The sequence below is a fragment of the Cydia pomonella genome, chromosome 23 (genome assembly GCF_033807575.1).
Source record: "Cydia pomonella isolate Wapato2018A chromosome 23, ilCydPomo1, whole genome shotgun sequence".
Taxonomy (NCBI): Eukaryota; Metazoa; Arthropoda; class Insecta; order Lepidoptera; family Tortricidae; genus Cydia; species Cydia pomonella.
Window position 1 is genome coordinate 5,071,452 of NC_084725.1, and position 25,524 is coordinate 5,096,975.

At 39.2% G+C, this 25,524-nt stretch overlaps 3 protein-coding genes and 1 long non-coding RNA gene across 5 annotated transcripts in view; 2 read left to right on the forward strand and 2 right to left on the reverse strand.

The window, feature by feature from the left end:
• Positions 1-5,789: 5,789 nt before the first annotated feature.
• On the reverse strand, positions 5,790-13,878 carry LOC133530664 (protein THEM6). Of its 2 annotated transcripts, XM_061868677.1 has the most exons (6): positions 13,341-13,878; positions 10,589-10,757; positions 9,892-10,106; positions 8,985-9,173; positions 7,871-7,964; positions 5,790-6,247 (listed from the first exon to the last, which is right to left on the reverse strand). In XM_061868677.1, the coding sequence occupies exons 2-6, from the start codon at positions 10,752-10,754 to the stop codon at positions 6,216-6,218; spliced, it is 696 nt and encodes a 231-aa protein (XP_061724661.1). In that variant the 5' UTR covers positions 10,755-10,757; positions 13,341-13,878; the 3' UTR covers positions 5,790-6,215. The 2 variants fall into 2 exon arrangements, with proteins under 2 accessions (XP_061724661.1, XP_061724662.1); XM_061868678.1 differs by lacking the exons at positions 10,589-10,757; positions 13,341-13,878 and adding an exon at positions 10,311-10,572.
• Positions 13,879-15,666: 1,788 nt separating this feature from the next.
• LOC133530768 (uncharacterized) lies at positions 15,667-20,147 on the forward strand. The gene is made up of 2 exons (XM_061868836.1): positions 15,667-16,281; positions 18,036-20,147. Exons 1-2 carry the CDS (start codon positions 16,080-16,082, stop codon positions 18,536-18,538), a joined length of 705 nt encoding a protein of 234 aa, XP_061724820.1. The 5' UTR covers positions 15,667-16,079; the 3' UTR covers positions 18,539-20,147.
• A 6-nt stretch (positions 20,148-20,153) lies between these two features.
• Positions 20,154-20,705, forward strand: LOC133530771 (uncharacterized). Its single transcript, XR_009801373.1, has 2 exons — positions 20,154-20,368; positions 20,619-20,705. It is a non-coding gene; the product is annotated as an uncharacterized LOC133530771 (long non-coding RNA).
• A 239-nt stretch (positions 20,706-20,944) lies between these two features.
• The window catches only part of LOC133530791 (uncharacterized), a 48,583-nt gene continuing 44,003 nt past the window's right edge, over positions 20,945-25,524 (reverse strand). Inside the window, 2 exon segments of the mRNA XM_061868860.1 lie at positions 20,945-23,382; positions 25,107-25,324. Coding sequence (XP_061724844.1) covers positions 22,444-23,382; positions 25,107-25,324 — 1,157 coding nt within the window. The 3' untranslated portion in view covers positions 20,945-22,443.

Here is a 25,524-nt window from a genome sequence, read left to right on the forward strand (position 1 = left end):
GCCTAAAGTATGAAGAACTAATTTGAATTAAGCACTTTTTCTTTGAATATCAAAGGCATACCATGTTAAACTGTCTTAAATGGCAAGCCGACCGAAATAGAGTTCAATAGACAGGTCAATATTAGGTAGGTATATGACACATAGATAAATAAGTAAAATAATAATATTAACAAGTCAAAGCGGCTGAATCATTTCAACTTTTCGCTAGACATTAAAATGAAGCGACCCGTTTTTGGACCTGGGTACGTCCTTAAGCTACGTCCAAAAGAGAGGTATGGGCATTGTGAATGTCATCTCGCTTTGTGTGGTAGGGCACAGCACAGCGGATGTCATTCCAGATCTAGAGCAGAGCCCAACTGGGGAAGTACCTCCACCTTATAAGATAAGATAAGATAAGATAAGATAAATGTTTATTTGCAAGAATGTAGGTACATAGGTTACAAGATGTTAGGGTGATTATTCGGGTTTCCATTTACATTCAGCCATTTATTGGCGTGCAAAATTGTGTCGCATTTTATACACACAGTAAATAAATGTCATCATATCATAAGAGACTAATTAGCAATCATAACACTATCTTATATAAATTAGAAATACATACATCAAATTCATTTACAATTAATTATATGTCAAGTTACCAAATTTAAATTATAAAATCAATTAAAAATAAAATTATCATAGTATACAAATAGATCATGTTACATTACCAAATTTCAATTAATAGTCACAAATTTCATATAATCAAATGTTAATCTGATAGAAATTCATTTACACTATAAAAACACTTATCAATTAACCACTTAGTAAGCTCTTTCTTAAAGATTATTTCTGGTAATTCTTTGAATTTGTCCGGTAACTTATTATAAATTTTTATGCACATGCAGTAAGAGTTTTTCCTGTAAATATCTGTCCTTTGTAGAGGAATGTAAAGTGCATGTTTGTGCCTCACTTGACGTTTAAATACTTCTGAGCTCTTTTTGAACATGTGTGGGTTTGTCTTGACAAAAAGGCAGGTCTCTTTTATGTACATGCATGGCAGAGGTAAAATTTCCATTTCCTTGAATAGTGGTCTACAACTTTCTAAGAACCATGCTCCACAAATCGCACGTATACATTTCTTTTGTAGTCTGAAGGCTCTAGTTATGTCGGCTGAGTTTCCCCATATCAATAGGCCGTATGATAAAACCGAAGCTACATAGCCATGATATGCATTCATCGCTGTTTCTATTGATGCAATCTGTCGTAGTCGTTTCAGTGCGTATACGAAGCGATCGAGTTTGTTACATATAGAGTCTATATGATGTGTCCACTTACAATTTTCATCAATGATTATGCCTAAAAACTTTGTTGTATCTACTTGTTCCAGCGTTATGTCTTTATATTTTACTTTCAATGGCAAATGATTGCTCCTGTAATTATGAAATTGAATAAAATTTGTTTTTGTTATGTTGACCTTCAAATTGTTATCATATAGCCATGTTATTATGTCATTTATAGCCGTATTTATATCTTCCTCGAACGTTTCTGGATCTTCACATTTGACGAGCAGAGTCGTGTCGTCAGCGAATAAGATACACTCATGTTTCGTTGAATTAGGGAGGTCATTAATGTACATTAAGAATAGTAATGGTCCCAATATGCTTCCTTGAGGCACTCCTGCTGTGATAGGTTTCAGTTGAAATCTACTCGTCTTTTTACTTCCGTTTTCAAGTTTTGTGATTTCTACACACTGGTTGCGGTCCGTAAGATAGCTTCCCAGCCACTCTTTACATTTACCTCTCATTCCGTATTTTTCTAGTTTGGTAAGCAAAATGTCGTGATTAACGAAATCGAAGGCTTTTGTCATATCTAAAAATATACCCACGATAGGAGTTTTGTTATTCAAGCTTTCCGTTATTATTTTTAGTAAGTGAAAACATGCCATTGAAGTTGAACAGTTTTTTTCGAAAACCGAACTGCTCTGGTGTTAATACATGATGTTTTGTGACAAAATTTAGTAGCCGGTTATACATTGTACGTTCAAATATTTTGGCAATAATTGGTATTAATGTGACCGGTCTATAATTGTTCAACTCCGTTTTATCGCCTTTCTTGAATAGAGGCTTGACCACCGCTAGTTTGAGTGCTTTTGGATATCGTCCCTGTTCAAAAGAAAGATTAATAATATAGCTTAAAGGTTCACATATAAATGTAGCACATCGTTTAATTAAACATGTATTTAGTTCATCATATCCTGTCGATGAGGTATTACGAAGGTATCTTATAATTTTCAATATTTCGTTTCCATCCGTGGGCTGAATAAAAATAGTTTCGTTATTGGTGTTCTTAATGGTTTTGACACTTTTCATTAATTTATGTCTTATATCTCCTGAAGGCTCTGATGTCACTAATTTGACAAAATAATCGTTAAATTTTTCAGCAATATCCATGCTGTCATTATATGTCACTTCATTTTCTTTTATTTTATCAACGCATTGACCGTCTAATCTTCCACTTACGTTGTTTTGTATTACTTTCCAAACTGCCTTACATTTATTCTTATTATTTGATATATATTTATAGTTTTGTATCTGTTGAGATTTTAGTATACATTGCTTAAGTATTTTATTGTACAATCGGTATTGTTTCTTATGAGCCTCTTTGTTATTTTTTGAATGTATGCTCTTTAAATATAGTTGCCTTTTATTTCTACTAGACTTCCTGAGTCCGTTTGTTAGCCATTTTAACTTTGTAGATCTATGTATAGAAAACAGCAGCCAAATAACACTAGACCCTACTCATAGTGTTGTGTTCCTGCCGGTGAGTAAGGTTGCCAGAGCTCAACGAGGGGGGGAGGGACGGGTTTAGGGTCGGCAACGCGCATGTAACTCCTCTGGAGTCGCAGGCGTGCATAGGCTACGGAGACTGCTTACCATCAGGCGGGCCGTAGGCTTGTTTGCCACCGAAGTAGTATAAAAAAAAGCGACATCACAACAAATATAAACGTGTTTTTTTCATAATTTTACCAATGAAAACCTTGAAAATCTGTGTATGCTACTTTTATGATAACGTGACATACACTGAAAATAATAATTCCTACTTCGAGCAATCGTAGGTACAAGTGATATAGTTCGTGTCATACACGATGACGCGCAGATTTGTCAAATGTAACCTTTAATAACATGACATTACAAGTCAAGGCACACGTCTTCGTGAATGACACGATCTATATACCAGTGCGTCGTACACTAATACATAAATAGAGATCATTAGATTATAATTATTCGTACAAACATTTTATATCGTGTTATCATATTATATAGTGATTTTATCAATGATATTACAATTTTATTTAATAACCTATCTATAAACAGTAAACACTTGTGTAGAGTTGTACTTTATAAGTACATGATTTCATCAACAATCAAAGGTGTTCATGAGCAGCCAGAGGGTAACCTGATTTATGATTTATAGTCAAACATTATAGCGCCCATAGTTAAGAGGCTGTCAATACCTAAAGCGTGCACACTGTCTATTTGTATCGGAGTAAATGAGATAGCACTGTCGCATGTTACTGGGCCTGTAGGGCTACGATGGTCGGCTCTTTATCATTTGTCACCATGCCTGTCACGTTCTAACAAGTATATAAGTGCGAAAGTGACGGATATAATGACAAGCGATAAAAATGGAACCATGCTGCCACTGCTGGGCAAGGGAATAATAAGAAAAATATTTAAATACAAAAAAGTGGATTATTAGTGTAATATTTTACTCAACAGCGGTTTAGATATAAATGTTTTGAAATTGTGATTTTAATTGCAGACCCATACGTCAAAACAATAAAGACATAAAACCGTTTAATTGTGATTTTAAGACCAATCTTTGCAATTATTTTCTATCGAGCCGATTTCGTTCAATCATGTATCGAGTACAACCACGGTCTTTGAAATATAATTAATATGAACATATATTTTTCTTACTTGACTAAAACAAATAGTCTTTCTTAAAAAACTGTTTAAGTAACATCAATTTCAAGGACATTGACAGCCTCTTAATATTAGGTTACGCATTCTACTACACTTCAGTAGTTCTGTAGCGTGCATTTTAAAATTCATAAGTAGTTGCCGACTGTACTTCTCTTCCAACAGGCAACGAATACTCATCGACACAATTATAACAAGCCTAAACACAATTAGGTAGCCTTGTTTTATCACTTACGGCCCGATTCGAAGAATGGGATACGATAACGATAAGTTTTGGTTTAGATAAGTTCTCATTTAGATACTTATCGTTTGTATGTCGTATAATTGACAGAAGCAGCTCGATTCGGGTAAACAATATCACTTTGACGTTAGAAATATCATAGATAGATCTTATTAGGATCACAGCGGAACCGAATTAAACTTCAATTTTGACATGTCTTTTAGTTATAGGGAGCGTGCATGAACTATAGGAGGCAGCACAGGAGCCGTCAGATTTTTGGTGCAAGGCGTAAATGTGATGTTTATTGTTCCAATGTAGCCCACGAGATGGCAGAACCTACCATGCACAACATAACACGTGACGTGTAAATTTACATGTTTATTGTTCCGATTCAGGCCACAAGATGGCAGACCCTCCAACGCGCACGGTCCCTATCGATCTTTTAAAGATCTTTCCAAAATCTTAAACGTGTCTTAATCATTCTTCGAATCGGGCCGAGAGTTCCTATAACCAGTGTCCATCATGAGATCAGCTCAATGGTGCCATAATATTGAATTGTTAGTCAATTTACATATGGATGTAAAGTTTCAGCTCATTTGAATAACGGAAAATGGGTCGAATTTAGCTTGCAAGATTTGATTTGACCTAAACATTGTAATTGAAATAAAAACTTGTAAAAATCGGCAAAGTACATTCGCAGATTTTTTTTTCATCCCATTCCCCAAAAAGAAAGTTAATGTTAGCTAAAGTCAAGTACCTATTCAAATGAAGTCTGTCAAACAAGTTTGTCAGTAGAAATAGACGCGAATTTCCAATTTTCTATGGGACGATAACACTGCGCTTTTTTTTTAATCCGCCGCTCTTTCTACTGGCGGAAATGGCTTCACAGACTATATTTAAGATTTTTATCCTGAAAAGTCGTCAGTTCCTCTGGCCAACCATGTAACACTACCAATAGACTCCGTAGGATACAAAATAAATTATAATAAATATTAAGTAAATTAACAATATTAAATTATGTAAATCAACTTAACAAATATCTACACGAAAAGACTAGCAAAGACATACATTTGTCAGCTCAGCAGTTTTACCTACTTTATAAGTAGAAATAAATTTGTATTCAGTTGACATTTCAATTCCATCTAAGTTGAATGTGAAGAAGACCGTCTATTCTTGCCGCAAAACTAACTGATGGAGACTGAGATCATAATGCTATCTTCTTTACCCTTATTAAGGCCAACCTAGAGTAAAAGAGATGGCATTACAACCTGACTCGCCACTTAGCTTTGCCCCAAATATAGGTAAGATCGTCTACAAGCTCTTTCGTCGATTCGAACTCCTGCGTTTGTATACATACTCCACTTACAAAAGGTAGGTAGGGCTGAAGGAGCGAAGCTCTTCCTGACTGTCGGCCGAACAATGCCAGGAGGAAGAAACTGCAGCATTCGGGCATTCTCGGCTTCGTTCGACCAATTATTAGGGTTGGCACAACTTGACTTGAGTGCCATACATTAGAAAGGGACAGCTTGATTGGTCCCTCAATCGCTGTCAAAATTCGGTTTTGTAGGAAGTTTATATTCTGCAGGATAGTACCTATTACTTATTCTGTGACATTGCTTCTAAGGGATCACTGCGGTACGTTAACGATATGTCAGTGTCAAAAGTGACATTTCTTCAACCAAAAAAGTAACTTTTGACAATGGCAGATCGGTATCGTACCGCAGTGATCTCTTAGAAGCATTATTCGAATTAGGCCGTGTGTCTGAGTGACTTACGTATACAAATACTCGCGAGTATTTTCGCCCTAATGACGATCTTCCCAACCAAAAATGTTACATGCCGGTATTCTCCACATGACTTTCTGCATAAAAGCCCGATTTTCGAGCCTTGGTTTCAGGTCTTGGACCATTTTATAGCCAAGCCGACGTTTACAAAACATCAAATATAATGAATTGAAAAGTTCTCGCTATCCTCATCCATTTCCATGTAACTCGCATCAGGTTCAGTGTGTGTTCCCTGTTGGAAACGTTACTTCATTCTGCAGCGGTGATGGATTCACCAGAACCTGGAACGGAGTGAAGGTGGAATTTAGAAGGATCGATTGCGTGCGCGGAGCGGGCGGAATGTGTTCTGTATTGTTTAGTTTTAAGATATATTTTTCACCTCAGCAGCTCCAACAAGTCTACTTACGTCACTCCAGGGAGTGAGACAAAGTAGCTTTTTAATTTAGTGAAGGCCATGAATACAGAAATATTTCTAGAAGCTTTCGTCATACTGATGATGCTTTTCATTCATGAATCGAAATAAATGTGGTTAACTTTACTTGATGTTAGTTTATTTTAACCTTTAATATGTTCTCACTACTGAGGTGAAAAACCAAGAAAAAACAACTTTCCTCTCTTGTTGCACAAATAACTATTTATAATATGTATGCTAGTTTTAAGGTACATATTTATCAATGGGCCACTAGTTGCTTGAAATAAAGATTTTCATTCATTCATTGTAGGTAAGTGAAATTGCATGTAAATATCTGCGCAGGGTAGGTATCTATATTGTTTCCCATAAAGTTTTAAGTCATAATGTATTGTGTTCGCATTTTTGTTAATCATAGAATCCTGAGAAGTTAACGGTGTCAGAATTATGACTAAGTGTAAGGCCTGAGTGGACGCTCGAAGCGGAGTGTTCGGCGGGGCGTGCAGCGTGGTGAGCAGCGTGCACTAAGGCCGCTCCTATACGTTTGCATTTGTTTAACACGTACGCCGCACGCCCCGCCGAACGCTCCGCTTCGAGCGTCCACTCAGGCCTTACACTAATGATAATCTGACAATCATTACATTATGTTGTTTTGTGTTTTTGTATAGATAATAAATGCTTTTTATTTTTTTATTTTTTTTTTATTACATTATGACTTTCAAAAATTATGTCAAACAAAGAGATTCGATCTGCGCTGCGCTAGTTAGCAACGCCCATACAAAATTTCGTTATCCCGCTCCGAGCACCCGCGCCAGCTAGCGGACGCCTTGATAATACTGATGTTCCATCGGATAATTTTAATTTTTTTAAATTTCAGGTTAAATAACTGTCGTAATTTTGTCGATTTTTCCGCGAACTTTACCAACTATTTAGATACTTCCCGCTAGTTACATTGTCCTGTTATAAGTAGTTTTATCTTCCTATTTTAGGTTTTCCTGTGTGCCCTGACCAATATCGTGTCGACAAGGTGTAATAAAAATAGTGGAGATCCGTTTATGGGCATATTCGGGAATCGGTTGTACACGAAAAATGTTTGGTATGGAGGTTTGACCGACTTGGACGAAGCATAATAACGAAAAAAAAATTTTTTGCGTCAAAATATGTATCTTCTACCTTTTCCTAATCAGAACACGATAATGCAAATGCCCTTAAACGGAACCCCACTAATTTAATTACACCTTATATGTTGAGCGGCATTCTTTATGGTGTTTCTGTAATAAATTACTTTGTTGTTTCTTGTTTTTATGTATTTTTTACACCAAAATAAATACTTTAATATTTATTCCAATGGCGTAGGCAAGTACAGCTCCCATAGATAGCTAAAATTGTACATACAATATATGTGCGTCTGCAGCGTTTGCCCCCCCCCCCCCCCCCCCCCCAGTTCACTGGCTGGCTATGCCCTTGTTCTATTCTAAGTATAGTCGACATCTACCTATTTGAGGGGAGGCTGGCAGGAAGGGCGCAGGCACCACGGTAGACCGCAGGCGGGCAGAACTTATCTCGTTGCTTTGCACCCATAGCTCCAACTGGAAATAAGAGAAAATAGCCTCATTTCTACTGTGTCCGATATTAAGCATGGCATGGTAAATATTTAGGTAAAATATGTGGAATATTTTTCTTACCTACAGTTCACAAAATGTAACTAAAAAATGAAAAATACAATCATTTAACTAATACTCCGATTCCATGTAACTCGAATCAGGTTCAGTTTGTGTTCACGTGTTTGTGCCATTTTTTATTTTTTGTCGATTTTATTCTATTGTCAGATTTTGATAAAAATTGGTTCGAAAAGCTCCTAGTCGAAATAAACACATAATCCAAGTTTGGGAAAAAAATGTATGAAAATTCCCATTGAGCTACGGAAAATTTCATGCGCTTTCCGTAATTCCGTGGAAGGTTTTGTAGGACATACGGTGAAATTGCACTTATGTTGTACAGAATAAGAAACTCCACCTATCCACCAACTTTTTCAAAATCTGAGAAAAATGTAAGAACTATAATAAAACCAAATAAAAAATGGCCCATTTATTGTCTTCAAAATATTATCCTTTAGCATTGACGCACAAAATCAAATTTTTGTTAAAATTCTCAACAATATCAATGCTCCAGTAAAAAAAAATGCATTTTTGGGCTATAACCTGTATGGTCACCGCATTTATAGTGTTTAATTTCAAACGAAAAATGGCGATGCTTCGTGTAATATCATGAATCGCACTATCAAGTTTTGATACACGTTAATAACCGTATGCTAAACTTGTTACTTTGTATAGGTAGGTACTACATCAAATTTGGACGCCAAAGTTAGTAATCAAAAACATGAAGAACCGTTCGAGATGAAGTCTGCTGGCATATATATATATACTTAACAAAATGACTTACATCGACAAAAAATTATCGGGATTACAGATGCTACGAAAAGTCACAAATGGTGATAGTTAGATAGAGCCTCGGGTCGTTCCCTTTCCTTACAACATAGGAACACAAAGCACACAAAGTTGCAAACAGAAGCTAGTAAGCCACAATGAATTGATTATTGTCTTCCATACCTCCGGCGGCATTTTCCCCAGCTGCGGCTTGCAAGTCCCCGCGCAATGCAGCTGGACCAAAAGTTCCGCAATCGGCGCGGCGGCCGTGTCGATCACGCGTTGTCGGCACACGGCGACCGCGTGAACGAAGCGGCCGGGGCCGACGAACTCGTGCTCCATGAAGACGGTCTTGTTGTCCCAGTAGATTACCTGGAATATTACATGATGGTATGTATGTTAATAAGGAGGTTTTCAGAAGAATTCGGATTGGGTGGAAAAACTAGTGGACATGTTCAAATCCGTAAATATACAATTCCTGTTGGTAAATTAACCTCTTGGCTACTCAATTTCCTGCACTATTAAAAACCTCCTCCCTTTTTTGCAAAATCACGGCGGCGGGAAGCAGAGGCAAATTTTCTGCCGACGCTTTGATTGAATGTGTCCCTTATGAGGCCACCCCACAGCCCCACACTAGCGTCGGCATCATCTAGTCAGCGCTATAGAAAATGGCGTCGCTGCGCAGTTGCGCCAACGTTGCGTCGAGCAGCAGCCATAGAGCCATGACTAGATGGCGACGCTCGGGAGACGCTAGTTGGGATGGCTCTTACCATGACATACGTTGCCAAATACGTAACACTTACTTCAGGGGTTCTGCATAAAATACAAATAACGCAGAGAGCAATGGAGCACACCACGCTTGGCAAAAAGTTTTTAAATTGAGCAAGGAATTTCGAGACCCAAGCACCCAATATCACACAATGCAAGAGTGATGCAAAGTTTAAGGCAGAAAGACGGCCCGACTGCAGGTGGACCAAAATGTCGAAGAAAAAGTCAAGTCGTTCATTATCTTGAAGGGTTGATCAAAACATGTCTTAAGTATTAGTTTCCTTGACCATTCTCATTTCAGAAAAGTTATTTGTGAACTTACTCTAGACGTAATTGTGAACTTGGTGAAAGGTTTCAGATATCTCCTATAGCGAATAGTGCAAGCCGCTTGCACGACGGCCCCGCCAGCCGCTTTAATATTGGAATACAGTCCAGTTCTCTCGTAGAAGTCTGCGCGAGCGAAGTCCAGTTCGCGAAGGTAGCGCGCGTTGTTCATGTGGTAGAGGAGAGTGTCAATGTCGGAGAGGAGGACCCAGGCTGGAAAGAAATGATGTGTTTTGAAATTTCGAAGATAAATGAAATATAAGGCGTGAAAACAAAGATTGAAGTGATCGTCAGATTCTCTGGGATTGATTAAAATAAGTAAAGCAGGGAAAGCATAGTTAACGTAGTCGACTGCCACGTCGACGATGCCGTGCAGCACCAACGCACCCCACGCTGGGATGCCATAAGGCGTCATACAGCCAACCTCCGTGGTCTCCAACAGGCACGCCTTCCTGCGGAAATACCTAGCGCGCGTAATTGTAACATATGCGTGTGAAGTAAGCAACGATCGATGGTGCTGCAGAGCACCAGTGCGCCAAACGCTGTGATACCATGAGGCGTCACACATGCGGAAGTAACTAGCGAGCGTGCGTAACAGTTAACAACACGCCCGCGCCCGTGAAGTACGCCACGTCACCGGTACCGTACAGTACCAGTGCACTGAACGCGGGGATGCACTAAAGCATTACACTTACAGCCAACCTCCGTGGTCTCAAGCAGGCAGGCTTTCTTGCGGAAGTACCTAGCGCGCGTGACTGTAAACAACATGCGCGCGAAGTAGGCCACGTCGATGGTGCCGTATAGCACCAGCGCGCCCGCCGCCACCGCCGCGCCCCACGCTGGGATGCATAGCGGCCACATTCTCTGAAAAATAATAAAAAAGTGTTAAACAGAAACTTCTTTCCTTTATGTGAAAGATCACAAACTGCTAAGCTTTCGTTGCTAAGCTCTATATTCCAAAGACTCCACTGTCCGTCTGTCTGTCGGTCAACAGGCTGTACCTTATTAACCGTGATAGCTACACACTTGAAATTTTCACAGATGATGTATTGTTATCTCGAAATAAAGAATTGAATTGAATTTCTGTTGCCGCTATAATAACAAATACTAAAAACAGAATAAAATAAATATTTAAGTGGGGCTCCCATACAACAAACGCGATTTTTTGATTTTTTTTCTTACAACAACACTACAGAGGTCGAGTTTATACAACTACGAGAATATTTAAAGGTGGAAAATCCCCAATAGTCCAATACACATCAGGTAATACGAGCAAGGTATGTCAAAATGAGATGAAATTGGCTTAGATTTGTAAGTTCGAATCTACCTCTTTATGATTTTTTTAAACATCTTGAATATAATATAGATAATATAGATATAGGTCGTTTATCTTCAGACTAGGAAAACCAGTTGGAAAGAAATATCATTCGTCTCTTATACAATATATTTACAAGCAAGAAAAACAAAATAAAATTACTAAATAGAAAAAGAGAGAAACCGTACTTGATGAAACCTTACAGTAATTGCTCATTGATCAGTTTTATACGAGTACATCTGTTTATATAACAATAAACTATTACTATTTACTCGTACCACAGCTATTAGAGAAGGCATCATAAACAGTATAAACACACACTGCATGCATTTTTGCTTAGTGCTTGAAAATCCGCGATACGAATTCTCCCTCATCTTAGTGTTGTAGAACATTTTAAAGCCGACATTTTTTAATACTATACGTAAAGATATCAATTATTAGCGCGAGCGCGACCATAACCTATTTTAATCAGACGCCTGCAGTTTAATAATAGCAAAGTTAAAATAGAATAGAAGGTTATGTGCGACTAGGCGTTAAGTGGGATAGTGTTATTTACTTTTATATATATATATTATATGTATTATAATAAATATAGAGAGCTATGGAGCGCAGCATATTAGGTGTTAAACTAACGGATTGCATCCGGAACATCACGCTGCGCTCAAAAACTCAGATTATAGATGTAGCTCGAAAAGCGGCCAAGTTAAAGTGGGACTGGGCTGGGCATGTCTGCCGCATGCCGAATGACTTGTGGGCCAAGATAACCACGGAGTGGGTGCCCCACGAGTCAAACCGGGGATCTGGCAGACCTCATCGGCGATGGCGGGATAACTTAGACTCCTTTTTGAGGGACTGGCCAGTCGTAAGTCAAAACCGGGATGAGTGGAAGAAGAGGGGGGAGGCCTTTGCCCAGCAGTGGGACACAATAGGCTTGTTATATAATTATAATAAATATATGTATGTATATGTATTTATATATTTTTTTTATTTATATTTGTATACGATATATTGTTTTGTTTTGTTGTTTATTCTGTGCTAGACTTCTTTTATTGCATCTGGAACACCTACTGACATGACATAAATTTATTTAATTCCGCTACCTAAAGGTTGTCTGGAAGAGATCGCTTTTTAGCGATAAGACCGCCTGTTGTTTACCTCTTCTTAATGTGTTGTATTATTTGTATTGTTTCTGTATTGAAGTGTGCAATAAAGGGTATTTGTATTATAATGTGTTTTCGTCATTTATTAGGGCACTAGGTATCCCCGCCGTTCTGCTCGCGCGAATTTGGCCTGCGTGTTGTCCTCTCCCTCTTAAAGTAATCAATAGTAGCCCAGCAAGCCCATGTCCTTAGGGCTTAAGTTTTCTGCATGCCAAATTTCATCATAATCAGTTTAGTAGTTTAGCCATATAAAGACAAACTGCGGAGTTACTTCCGATTTATAATAATATCTGGGAGAGCGAGCGTAACCGAGCTTTGCTCATAAAACATATAAAATCTCAAAAATGCGCGTTTTCCCAGAGATAAGATCTAGCTTGATCGATTTTTCGCCCTCGAAAATCCCCATATGGCAAATTTCATCGACATTGTTAGAGCCGTTTCCGAGATCCCAGAAATATTGAAATATGCAAGAATTGCACGTTTAAAGGTAATAAGATTGCTATGGATTAAAAAATCGAATTTCAAATATGGTATCCAATAACGTGAAATAATAAGTAAGTATGACAGTATTTAAAAGACACTCTTTTCAAGTTTAAGTACTGCAGGTAAGGTTCAGAAAATCTAGAAATAGAGCATGCTACTGGCAGGCCCGGATTTAGAGACCTAGGGTCCCTAGGCACTTTGTATGGCACTTAGAATTTAGAGGGGCTCCCTTCTCCATCTCAAAACCATGAGCTGGGCCCCTAGGCCCGGGCCTTGTAGGTCTAGTTGGAAATCTGTCCCTGGCTGCCGGTGCATAACCTACTCTACAATGACGTCACATTATTTACCTTTTATATACCTCCAATATTTCTCCTCAACTAGTATTATTTTAACTGGCAAAGATTAGTAAATACCTGCGCCTTTAAACGAAGCGAAAATTAATTATTTCTTACATTAACCTCATTAAATAAATTGAATAAAAACACTTACTCTAAAACCGGCTTACAAAGAGTACATTTTCTTCACTAACACTCTAAAAACACGTCTTGCCGATAACAATTATCTACAATTGTGATTTATTTTAGTTATTTTGCGCTAGAATAGGTATAAAATGAGATGTCAACTCAAATATTTTCACGTTTTGCGTTTGACAGGAGGTGCGGCGCGCGCATTCAATCGATATGTCTGGTTGTGAAAGTTGTGAAATAAAGACTTATATATATATTGGAAAGGACGCATTTAAATTGAAAATACATACAAGACTTGCTAAAAAAAGAGCAACGGATAAACTGGTCTTGATAAAACATGTTTAAAACTACCGCTAGACGGTGGCTAGACGAGCTTCGAAAAATAAAAACTGCATCCAAATCGGTACTAGTTCAAGAGCTATTACGGCGTCACAAACAGTCTCACAGAGACACACAGCTGACACACAGACACACTTAGTGGTCAATTATAACACCCTTCTTTTTTCGTCGGGAGTTAATAGTATTATATAAAATCTTGATATAATAGAGAGCTTTTCAGTCGAGTACCGTTTAGGCCAAAGAGTAAAGTAAGTTGGTTTAGGCAAAGATCGAAGCTTGCTAAGTAATGTAAGGAAGAAGGGTTGTTTATAGGGACCGTGCGCGTTGGAGGGTCTGCCATCTTGTGGCCTGAATTGGAACCATAAACATGTACATTTACATGTCACGTGTTTTCTTGTACATAGTAGGTTCTGCCATCTTGTGGGCTACATCAGAACAATAAACATCACATTTACGCCTCGCGCCAAAAATCTGACGGCTCGTGTGCTGCCTCCTACAGTTCATGCACGCTTCCTAAAGGTAGTACTTTTACATAGATAGCCCATACGACAAAATTGAATCCACTAAAGCATAGTACAGTCAAGGTATTAAATATCGACACTAACAAATTGCCAAAAATATGTACATACTACCTTAATTAATGGGTAATAAGGTCGTGTTTACAAATTTTTGGCACTTTGTTCCTCTCGATATTTAATACCTTGACTCTCCTAGTGAGTATTGTATTATATTGCATAGTACACTGCATATATAGTACACGTGGCCTTATTTAAAACGAACTTCAGATGGTGGAATTTTGCAAGTACTGCTCTTAATTTATTGCATAAGCCATTTACATGTGGCTGCCACGAGAACTTATAATTAATCTATAAATAGGGTTGTTTCCAATTTTTTGAAATGCTCGTATTACTTACGTTCTATATTAACTAAAAGTTGCCCTAAAATTCAACTTTTATACTAAAAACGGCTTTAAATATGTTAAATTAACAAAATATATTTTGACAGATGCTTTCGCGCCCAAAACGCTCTTTGAAAATTGTGTGACATCACAGTTTACGGTTTGACACATAACTACATACGCACGTAGAAGATATGAACTGTCAACTGACATTTGTCATTTGTTGTTTATCGCCTAACTGTCAACAGTGTCAATCCGAGAGTTGTGACGTCATCAGAATCTTCAATGACGTTTCGAGTTTGGTCACGTGACGTGTGCCAAAAGATATTTTAAATTCAATATTTACAAAAATATGGTCATTACAGGTCCCCTAAAAGTAGTTTAACATGTTCTTATAATCCAAAAGAATTTATTGGGATACAATTCTGCCCTAGGATTTGTAGATGGAAACAACCCTATTATAATATGATAATAGAGGCTTTGTTTAAAATTCAAATAAAATTTACACTTACACTCCTCTTCTATTCTATTCAAATTTTATTGAATAAATATAATGAAAAGTGTGTGTGCCTTTTTTCTTGCAGGCGTCAATAGGCAACGGCAACCAATTACCATTAGTCATATGTTTGTCAAGCTTTGTTTGCCGTTGAACCGTTGATGTGGTTTTTATACCGTCACATCCCATACCATACGGCAAACAAGTATGGGGCTGGGGCCCGTTTGATGTAAAGCCATCGCAGCCCGTTTGATGACATCGCAGTCTATGGTGTTCTCCTTAGGATTAGGAGTGAAAACCGTACCATCAAAAATACTAAAGTAGGGTCAAGGACGGAACAGTGGCTCGGTAGAAAAAGCCGGGTACAATAGCTCACTCAACCTAATAATATCAACACGAGAGCTAGCAGATATTTGAGCAACTGAGGCACTGTTTCCGCCTTGACCCTATGGTCACGTCTGAAAATATCGATACGGACAAAGTGACAAAGATATGTATACCTTATTGGCTATATGGTAGTGTATACATATTTTTGGCACTGTATTAAAAAAACGGATAGAGCTTAATTTAGTTTCTCAAGTTATGCAGAAACCGTGTTACGTTAGGCCTGGGTTATAACCGCGAAAATCGAAATTCGTCAATTGCGGGCATTTTTCTGTCACTCTAATTACGTCTTAGTGGGAGTAAAAGAGAAAGAACCCCGCAATTTGCGAATTCCGGTTTTCGCGGTAGGCCCCCTGCACTTTCATACGCTATGATTACTATTACAAACTATTTATGCTTGCGAAGCATCTGCGAAGTAACTTGAACCGGTACTCGGTAGTTACACCCGTCACGAAACCCGAGACGGTACGGAAGTTTGCCCTCCTCACCTCCCCATCCCACTCCATCACCATGCGACAGACAGGGACGCTGGCACGACACGACGCGATAACGCACGACCGTCCTACGAATCCACTCGAACGCCAGTGACGGGCCGTCTTTTCAACTGTAAACAATCATTCTTGCGCGTTCATTTTACGTTAAAAATGCCTAAATTCTACAAGCCAAGAGATTTTAAATACGATGTAGTTGAATTAATTCGTGGTGTCGAATTAAGACCATGCCTATGGGATAAAACATTGGAAAACTATAAGGATAGAATAGAAAGAAGGCACGCTTGGGAGGAAATTTTCGCGTCTTTGGATGACAAATACGAAAGTATGACGCCCGAGGAAAAACGGATTACGGGTAAGCGATTTTGATACTTATTGCTTAGATCTTGGGGTGTGCTTTGGATTGTTTATAGCGTGACGTTATCGTATCGTATCGTGACGTGTCGGGTCGATAACATCCGCTGTCAGCCATCGATTGAATCATTCATGAGTAATGTGTCGATAACAAAACCAAATTTAGTACAAGGACGTTTTTTACTACACAAATGCATTTTTGCATAATGATTATTAAATTAGTAAATCATTATTCTATAGGAAAAAACAAAAGGTACCTAATGTTAAGATTTTGGACTTTGATTGAATAAAAAATATTAGTTAAGATTGGACATCCTTAACAACCTTATTGGACTTACACACTATCTTTTGTCCTTGTTGTGCTTGTCTTTTTTTTGTTTATTCGTTGCTGTATTTATTTATTTTTTGCGACATTAAATGACTTTTTTATGTACTTGACTACAGAGTGACGAAAAAGGCTATGATTGTGTACGAACAAAAATAGTCTGTTCTTTTAGTTATATACTTATTTCATAGGCTTAAGGTGTGGTATGTTCAGAGAGCGGACTTTTTGAAAAATCATAGCGCTTTTTTAGATCAAAATAAGGTTGGCAAATTTTTTATAAAACTTAGTAATCTTGAGGTCTTTTTCTAGTTACTTAGTTATTCGATTCGAATCATGATTTTGTTGACTTTTGCTCTATAGAAAAATTCACGAACATACATGTACACCGCGAGCTAGGAACAGATTGCCATGACCAAATCTCGTCCCGGGCGAAAACTCGTATAGTGGTTAACGGCTATGTATGATGAACTCTCGTAGACGTCAGATGCCGCTCCATTGGTGGGTTGAGGAATGGCAGCCACCGAAACTGGTAAAAAAAGTGTCATCGCCTCCCGTTTCATACTTTGTCAGATGATAGTTCAGATGCTATTGTTAGTTAAAAAAATCGTCAGCAGGTTATATCGCAGTGGTAAGAATGTCAGCTGGTCACAGAAAATGATAAAATAAGCGCTTTACCTTTTTATGATAGCAATAACAAATCATGAAACTGCATGTAGCATTTTATCATGAAACGCCTGAAACGCCATAAACGGATTACACATTACGCATACTTTGCGGACATAAAGGCGCGTATTTTTTACATGTTCATTTTACAGCTGACGGTCTTTCCTTCACTATACAACCGGCTGACGGTTATTAATTATTTAAAACAACATCTTAACTATCATCTGACGAAGTATCAGCCGGGAGGCGATGTCTGACAAAATATGCTCCTGCCCCGCGGTCTTATAGGTATAAAATGCACATTAAAAACATGTAACAGTTTTTGCACAACAAATAAAAATTGCTTCTAAAATTAACAATATTATGTTTGATCGAACTCATAGTTTTTTTGTTTTAATTATAAAACAATAAAATTCAAAAACATTATTTCCGCAATCCCGAGCACTGTGAGAGTAAGAGAACCTGAAGCTACAGGGCCTTAAAAAATGCTTGCTATTAATAAAATCCGGTTAGAAGGACCAAATGGTCACATTATGATAAACGTAAGGTTTAGCTGTTAGTGCTGACTGAATGGAAATAAATAAATTAAATAAAAAAAAAAGTATTATGGTCCTTTACGTACTTACATTTATCTCGGATCACAGTATCTAATTCTCGAACATTTTTGACCACAGACCGCTATTTGGATAACATAATTTTTTCACGCATTTGATAGGTGTCAGGTACAATTTAACTCCAAGACTAACTTATCTTCTATTTATTTCTAGGTGAACACATCTTAAACAAATGGACAAACATTCGCGACACCTTCGTCAAATCTCTCAAAGTCAAAATGGGGAAGCCAAAGAAACGATATCTCCTCTACAAAAACTTATCATTTCTGTTAAAAGTTATCGACGTCCCAGAAGAAGAGATTAACACTAACTTTACACAAGAATCCAGCGACGAATCTAACGAGGTACCTGTATCTTACCTCAAGCAGGAACCAGAAGAAACCTACACTCCCAGAAAGAGAAAGAAGGTAGATTATAACGAAGAATACGTGGTGCCTACAAAAGAGCCAGAGAAAAGTTATGATAACGGTATAGATTTCGTAGAAGTTGAAGATAACGAGGCTAGAGTTATGAATGAAGATGAGGCGTTTTTCGCTTCGCTGTTGCCTACTGTGGTGAAGTATAGTGAGGATGAGAGACTGGAGTTCAGGATTGAGGTGTTGGGGGTTATGAAGAAGATTAAGGATAAGAGGAATAATTGGAGTGATCAAGTCTGATGAATAACGATAAGGCTGGGATCACTGAACAAACGTGAATTGAAATATGAAGAACTTTGAATGCGGTTTTAATATCAAAAAGAATTTGAAATAGAGGTGGATTGTCAAATAAAACTTTGTAGCCACAGTAAATTTACCGCCATTTTTAGACACATTATTAAAACTTTTAGGACGCCATTTGACTTTGATCCTTATTCTTTCACTGATATTGTTAAATATCAAAAAGTGGCGCCTTCTAATAGATCAAAGGCCGAAGGTATGCCTCCTCGTTTCGAGCGATGGCGCCACAATCTTTAGCCGATGCCCGGTAAGATGGCGCCACTTTTTGACATTTAACAAATTTAACACATATCAGTGAAAGAATAAGGATCAAAGTCAAATGGCGTTCTAAAAGCTTTAATTTTGTGTCAAAAGAGGGCAGTAAATGTACTGAGGCTACAAAATTTTCTTTGACAATCCACCTCTATTTCAAATTGCCTTTGGTAATATGTAGGTAGTATGTGCCTAACATTTTATGCATTAAGCAAAAAAATATACAGAAGTACATTTATGTTCTCGACTATGTCAAAGGACACTTGATGGAGGAATCCAAGGCGACTTGTAAATAGTACTTAAATTACTTTACAGTACATATGGCGCTACTTTACCGCCCTAGTGCGGTAACAATCACTATCCGTGCGTATATCGAAAATTTAAAGAGCCATATGAACTGTAAAACGTTCTACAATTAATACACATGCGAAAAGGTAATTCGCAGCGTGTCGATTTAAAACACTCCCCTCGGTCGTGTTTTAATTTATCGAAACTAGTTAAATTTCCTACTTGTCACACTTGTGTCGTAATGTACTATTACGCCATACCATGGGGCCGATTTTTTAATTTTCACCGCTCGATTTCGTGTATTTCGTTCAATACTATCTCCACTACCAGGCATTTACATTCTAATTTGTTATTGAAAGCGAGTGGTCAATGCCACTTAGATTCCCAATTTCTATAGCTCGTAAGGTCAGGTAGGGGAAGTGCGCCATGCCGTCTAAGTGCGCCTACCTTGAATATATCGAAAACTGCTTATATATTACTAATATTACTAGTATTCTACAACACTCTTAGAGTCTAAGTCATCACGTCACGTCAAGTCGGAACAATAACAGTCATCGATATATTCAAGGTAGGCGCACTTCGCCTACCTATTTCTAAACAGCATTTCACCGTTTTCAATAGGTTTTCGAGTGATGGAATCGAGACATACAATTTCACCACCAGCTCTTAAAGGTTCTCTTTATGTCAAAAACAGATGAGAAAATTGTATTTTATCCACAAGTGGTAATAGTTATTTGTTCAACAAGAGAGTAAAGTTGTTTTTTCTTGCGAGTGTATATTTTGAGTCCCGAGTAAGCGAAAGAACCTATAATAGAATCACGAGCGAAGCTAGTGATTCTAAGTTAGAATCTTGAGCGTAACGAGGGACTCAAAAACACGAAATTTTTTTTTTTATACTACGTCGGTGGCAAACAAGCATACGGCCCGCCTGATGGTAAGCAGTCTCCGTAGCCTATGTACGCCTGCAACTCCAGAGGACTTACATACGCGTTGACGACCCGAAACCCGCCCCCCCCCCCCCCTCGATGAGCTCTGGCAACCTTACTCACCGGCAGGAACACAACACTATGAGTAGGGTCTAGTGTTATTTGGCTGCGGTTTTCTGTAAGGTGGAGGTACTTCCCCAGTTGGGCTCTGCTCTAGATCTGGAATGAAATGTAAAATAACTTTGCTCTCGTGTGACACATACAACTTTTCACCTACTGAGGTGACAAATACGAGAGTATGAGAGTACCAGCCAACATGAGGAAACAACTCAAAATGTTCTGTTAATGTATTTTCACCTACTGAGAACATAATTAAAGATTAAATAAATTCAACATCAAGTTAACCACATTTATTTACATTCATGATTGAAAGGCATCATCATTATGACGAAAGCTTCTAGAAATATTCCTGTATTGATGGCCTTTACTAAATTAAAAAGCTACTTTGTCTCAGTCCCTGGAGTGACGAAAGTAGGCTTGTTCGAGCTGCCGAGGTGAAAAGACAGTAACAGAACATTTTGAGTTGTTTCCTCATGTTGGCTGGTGGGAGTTATGATTTTGAATAAATATTTAATAGCATTCATTTGGATTTGATTTCTAGAATTTTAGCGTTTGTATTCCTCGTGCTTTGAAACTCCCGCAATGCTCAAAAGTCCACTTTTCTAACCACTCGCTACGCTCGAGGTTCAATTTTTGAATTTTCCGCTAGATTTGATATAAATATTAGCAACCTCTCGTCAAAAAACAATTTTGTACCATTGTAAAACAATTAAGTATTCATTTGTATTTAAGTTTTAAGCAATAAATTAAACACCAAAAATATTTAATAGATAAGTTTTAATGATCATTTTCTCTTTAGCATTTAAAAAAAATAATGTTTACATAAGTTTACGAAAACACAATCTGGTGATTTAAAAATAAACGATGAAACCTATACACAGTTACTTCCGTTGTATATTTCATATTTTTTTATAAACTTCTACTTAGGTATGTATGTGAAATAAAACATAACGGAATACTGAAATCGTAGATAATATCGTAGAGCCGTTGCCCACGGAACAATAACAATTTGATAATACAAAATTTGAACCCTAATTTTAAAAATGGCAGACACCCAGAAAAAAATGACAATTTCTCGAAAGACTGATAAAAGTGCCTCTAGTCATAAATCCGAGAAAATTTTGCCTCAGGGCTCGAAATCGATAAGAATCTCACATTAACCGATACTCTATAATACGTCTACTGAAGTAACTTCTGAACTATGGGTTATATTGAGTCGGGCGTAGACGCCGGTTACATTATATTTCACTATAATACGATCGTACGGCTTATGTTAACACATTATTTTATATACAATGCGTTACCCGAGTAGCTGCGCCGTTCAAACCTCAGGCATTTTGTATGTACAAAGCGTCAATACTGCGCGATGCCTGTTGGAGACAGACTTCTCGGCCATAGAACCAACACATTTATTCTATTATTACCGGTATAGTGACTAGACGGTCCCCGAGACAAAAGTGGGGGACAAAATCTATTATTTACACAATTTACTTTTACACTATGAATACCAAATTCACACTAAATTAACACATTCTCTAGTTAAACCAGTTTAAGGAACGGCGTCCACGGAACGCGAGCGCAGAGTTGACTACGGTTTGGCACCGAACGTTTTTTAGAAAAATCAAGTCTCAAAAATAAATCGCAGTCAGACGTACGTTAAAAATCATTTTGTGCAGTTTTCCCTTGGAAGTTGGTAATCAACTTAAGCTACGGTATGATACAGTTTTTGGGACGTACGGATGGAGGCGAAACAAAACACGCTGAGCGAAAAAAAAACACTGACGATTACAAATAAAATTAAAGTTACGTTTACTGCGTAAAGGAATAAATTCACAATGAGTATGGCCTGTAATCACTATCGGAAACGCTTACACTAAAATGGAGATACCTATAGAAATATATTTTTATACAAGTACATATCAATACAATATGTATACGGATATATTACATCGAGAAAAATGTTAACAATTAAATACAAGTCTCAGAAATCATTCGGTACGCACCGTTAAAAAAATACGATACCCTATTTGAACGGACCGCCGTGACAAAACTTCGCGGAAAATCATACGTTTTAACATCTAGAAATCGTCCACTTGAACTTAAAACTAAAACATCAACAAAATAAATCACTCACCGAATCTGCTGCGAACGGATCTAACGCTTACTTACATATAAAAATTATATACAAAACAATTCAACAATTTTATTTATACATGTACAAAGGAGTCGGAACCTCTAGGGTGAGATCGCGTATCAGTCTCAGTGGTCGGCGCCGAAGTCGAGCGCGGGCTTCCTCTGGCGCGGGCGCTTGGCGCGCGGCGGCGCCGGCTCGCCGTGGCAGCACGGGCAGCCGCGCCTCGCCACGCGGCGCCTCGTGCCCGCCCCCGCCTCCCCCGCCTCCCCCGCCCGCGTCTTGCCCGACACGCTGCGCTTGGCCGGGTACGTGCGCAGCGGCGGCGCGTCCTCGGCCGACGAGCCGTCCGCGCTGCCGCTGCAGGAGCGCCCGCGGCCGCGCGCCTCCTTGATCACGGAGTCGAGCCTCAAGTGCGCGCCGACGCCGCTCGAGTCCGTCGAGTTGGTCTCGTCGAAGGACGGACTCTTGCAGCACTTGTCGCTGTCGCTGCTGAAGTCCAGCGGCCGCCGGCCCTCGGAGCGTTCGGAGGCCGAGTTGGACTCCCAGAACAGCTCGGCGTGCCGCTCCGGGCTGGACCCGTCGTCGTCCACGTCGGCCATCGACTCCAGGGTCGCGTCCCTGGAGCTATCTTCGGCGATCATTTTCGCGTCGTCCCCCGCGATTAGATTATCGGGCTCGTCGATAAGATACCTGGCATCCCTTTCTCTCTTGTCGTCCTCGTAGCAGACTCTCCTGATGACCTGTGTGGCGTTGCCCGAAGAGTGCACTATGGCGGACGCCGTGTTGGTCAGATGCAGCTCCCTGGAGTCCGTGAGGATACTGTCGAACCTGGTCAAACCGTCATCTTTCACCAGGACCGAAGACAGATTAATGTCGTTGTTGTGGGAGCTAGGCATGGAGCTGATCATGTTTTCTATCTCGTACTTAACGCTGTGCTCTGGGGCTTGCGAGATGACGGTGGCTTGAGGAGCAGTCATTAGCACCGTGGCTGGCGCGCTGTTGGAATGGAATATCGTGGAAGTTATGTGGCGGCCTTTGATCCCGGCTATCGTAAAGGGTTGCACCTGAAATGAGACAGATCATATTTGTAAAGTCCTAATAAAAATATTACTAATATAAATAATATATATATTCAGGCACTGAAATCGCTCTATGAGAATTCCAGTGCTTGTGTGAGAGTAAACGGATCGTAAACTGAGTGGTTTAGCATCGAAAAGGGTGTTAGGCAAGGATGTGTGTGGATGTGTATTTGAATAATGATGAATGTGGGCTGAGAATGAAAGGTTTACTCGTCAAATGTCTTCTTTACGCTGATGACCTGGTATTGCTGGCGTCATCGGGTGAAGAATTGCAGGAGATGGTAACTAGAATGCATAGATCTTTTGAAAGGAAAGGAATGAAAATAAATGTGAGCAAGACGAAAGTAATGGTATTTGAAAAGGGAGAAAGTATGACAAACTGTGAAGTTTTGATTGGTCAAGAAAGAGTTGAACAAGTGAAAGAGTTTGTGTATCTGGGAACCTTGTTCACTAGGGACGGTAAACATGATGAAGACATTGAAAGGAGAGTGAATGCTGGAAATCGTGTGAATGGGGCACTCAACGCTTTTATGAGCAGCCAGAAGGTGTCGCAAAAAGCACGGTTGGCTGTGCATAGAGGGGTGTTGGTGCCTACACTTATGTATGGTAGCGAAAGTTGGGTATGGCAGAAGAAACATCAGAGTCAAGTGAATGCAGTGGAAATGAGAGCGTTGAGAAGTGTGTGTGGTGTAATTACAAGTGGCAATTACAAGATAGAATTAGGAACAGTATGATAAGGGAAAAGTGTGGACTGAACGAAGATGTAGTGACAAAAATTGAGAAAGGTATGTTGAGATGGTTTGGACACGTGGAAAGAATGAGTGAAAGAAGGTTAACAAAGAGAGTGTATAAGGGAGAAGTAGAAGAGGGAGCTGGAAGGGGTAGACCTCGGCGGACTTTCTCTGATCAAATCGGGGAAATCCTGAAGAAAGGCCAGGTCAAGAGCACCCTAAACCGACGAGCGTGTATGAGGAATGTTATGAAAGTGAAGGAAGCGAAAGAGGTATGTCAGGATCGTAGCAAGTGGAAATCCGTGGTCTCTGCCTACCCCTTCGGGAAATAGGCGTGATTATATGTATGTATGTACTAATATAAAACTGTGGCTAACGAATGTGTCTTTGTATAATAATCAGAGTTCTTTCAAGACGCAAATATCGACGCGAACGGTGCGTACTATATGCACTAAGGTCAAGACGGTCCAAAAACGCAACTCACAATCTTAACTCGTTCCAACCATGTTCATTTTCTGCCACATACGTATTAGTATATTATGTTGGAACAATATCATCCCTCCCACAATATATAATCAAGCCAAATAAGTAAGTATGCTCACCTTTCATTCTGTCGGTTCGCTATGGAACATTGTATTCGGATGTGACCGCACGAACTCATCCTGGTCAACGCTATGGTCGCACTGCCATCTTCACTGACACTTACTACGCCGACGTCACATCTCTCCGAGGCTCTCATCGATCTCGCGTGGGATCCAATGTCATCTGTATCCATGTTATCAAGACATAATCAAGTATATATTCTCACCTCTCCTTCCGTTGGTTCGCTGTGGAACGTAGTATTCGGATATGACCTCGCGAACTCCTCCTGATCCAACGCAAAGCCACTATATCGACGTCACATCTCTCCGAAGCTCTCATCGATCTCGCGTGGAATCCAATATCAACTTTCCCCATGTTATCAAGACATATTCTCACCTCTCCTTCCGTCGGTTCGCTGTGGAACGTCGTATTGGGATGTGACCTCGCGAACTCCTCCTGGTCCAACGCGATGGTGGCGCTGCCGTCCTCGCCGACGGCCACGATGCCGACGTCCCCCAGGCCGAGGCCGACGTCGATCTCGCGCGGGATCAGGTGGTCCGTGGCGATTTGGTCGTCCATGTCCGGTTGGGGTATCGAGCTTTGGAGGGGTTGAGCTGAAAGGAAAAAGACATGTCATTGCCAGCCTATTCGTATACGTCTCACTGTTAGCCACAAGTCTCCTCTTTGTACAAGGATATTTGGAGTGCTAATTAACCCAATGCGAAATTCCACAAAACGTATGCATAGTCTTAGTATTATTTTAACTTTTAGATCCTGTTAAACAATTTTGGAAATTGGATTGGAATTTTTAGGA

What these genes read in the sequence shown, in the direction of transcription:
- LOC133530768 (XM_061868836.1), top strand. Translation starts at nt 16,080, where the DNA reads ATGCCTAAATTCTACAAGCCAAGAGATTTTAAATACGATGTAGTTGAA. An exon ending in CGAGGAAAAACGGATTACGG is followed by an intron (nt 16,282 to 18,035) that starts GTAAGCGATTTT and finishes ATTTATTTCTAG; the next exon opens with GTGAACACATCTTAAACAAA.
- LOC133530664 (XM_061868677.1), bottom strand. Translation starts at nt 10,754, where the DNA reads ATGTGGCCGCTATGCATCCCAGCGTGGGGCGCGGCGGTGGCGGCGGGC. An exon ending in TGAGACCACGGAGGTTGGCT is followed by an intron (nt 10,107 to 10,588) that starts GTAAGTGTAATG and finishes ATTTCTTTCCAG; the next exon opens with CCTGGGTCCTCCTCTCCGAC. An exon ending in GCCAGCCTCCCCTCAAATAG is followed by an intron (nt 6,248 to 7,870) that starts GTAGATGTCGAC and finishes ACTCCGTTCCAG; the next exon opens with GTTCTGGTGAATCCATCACC.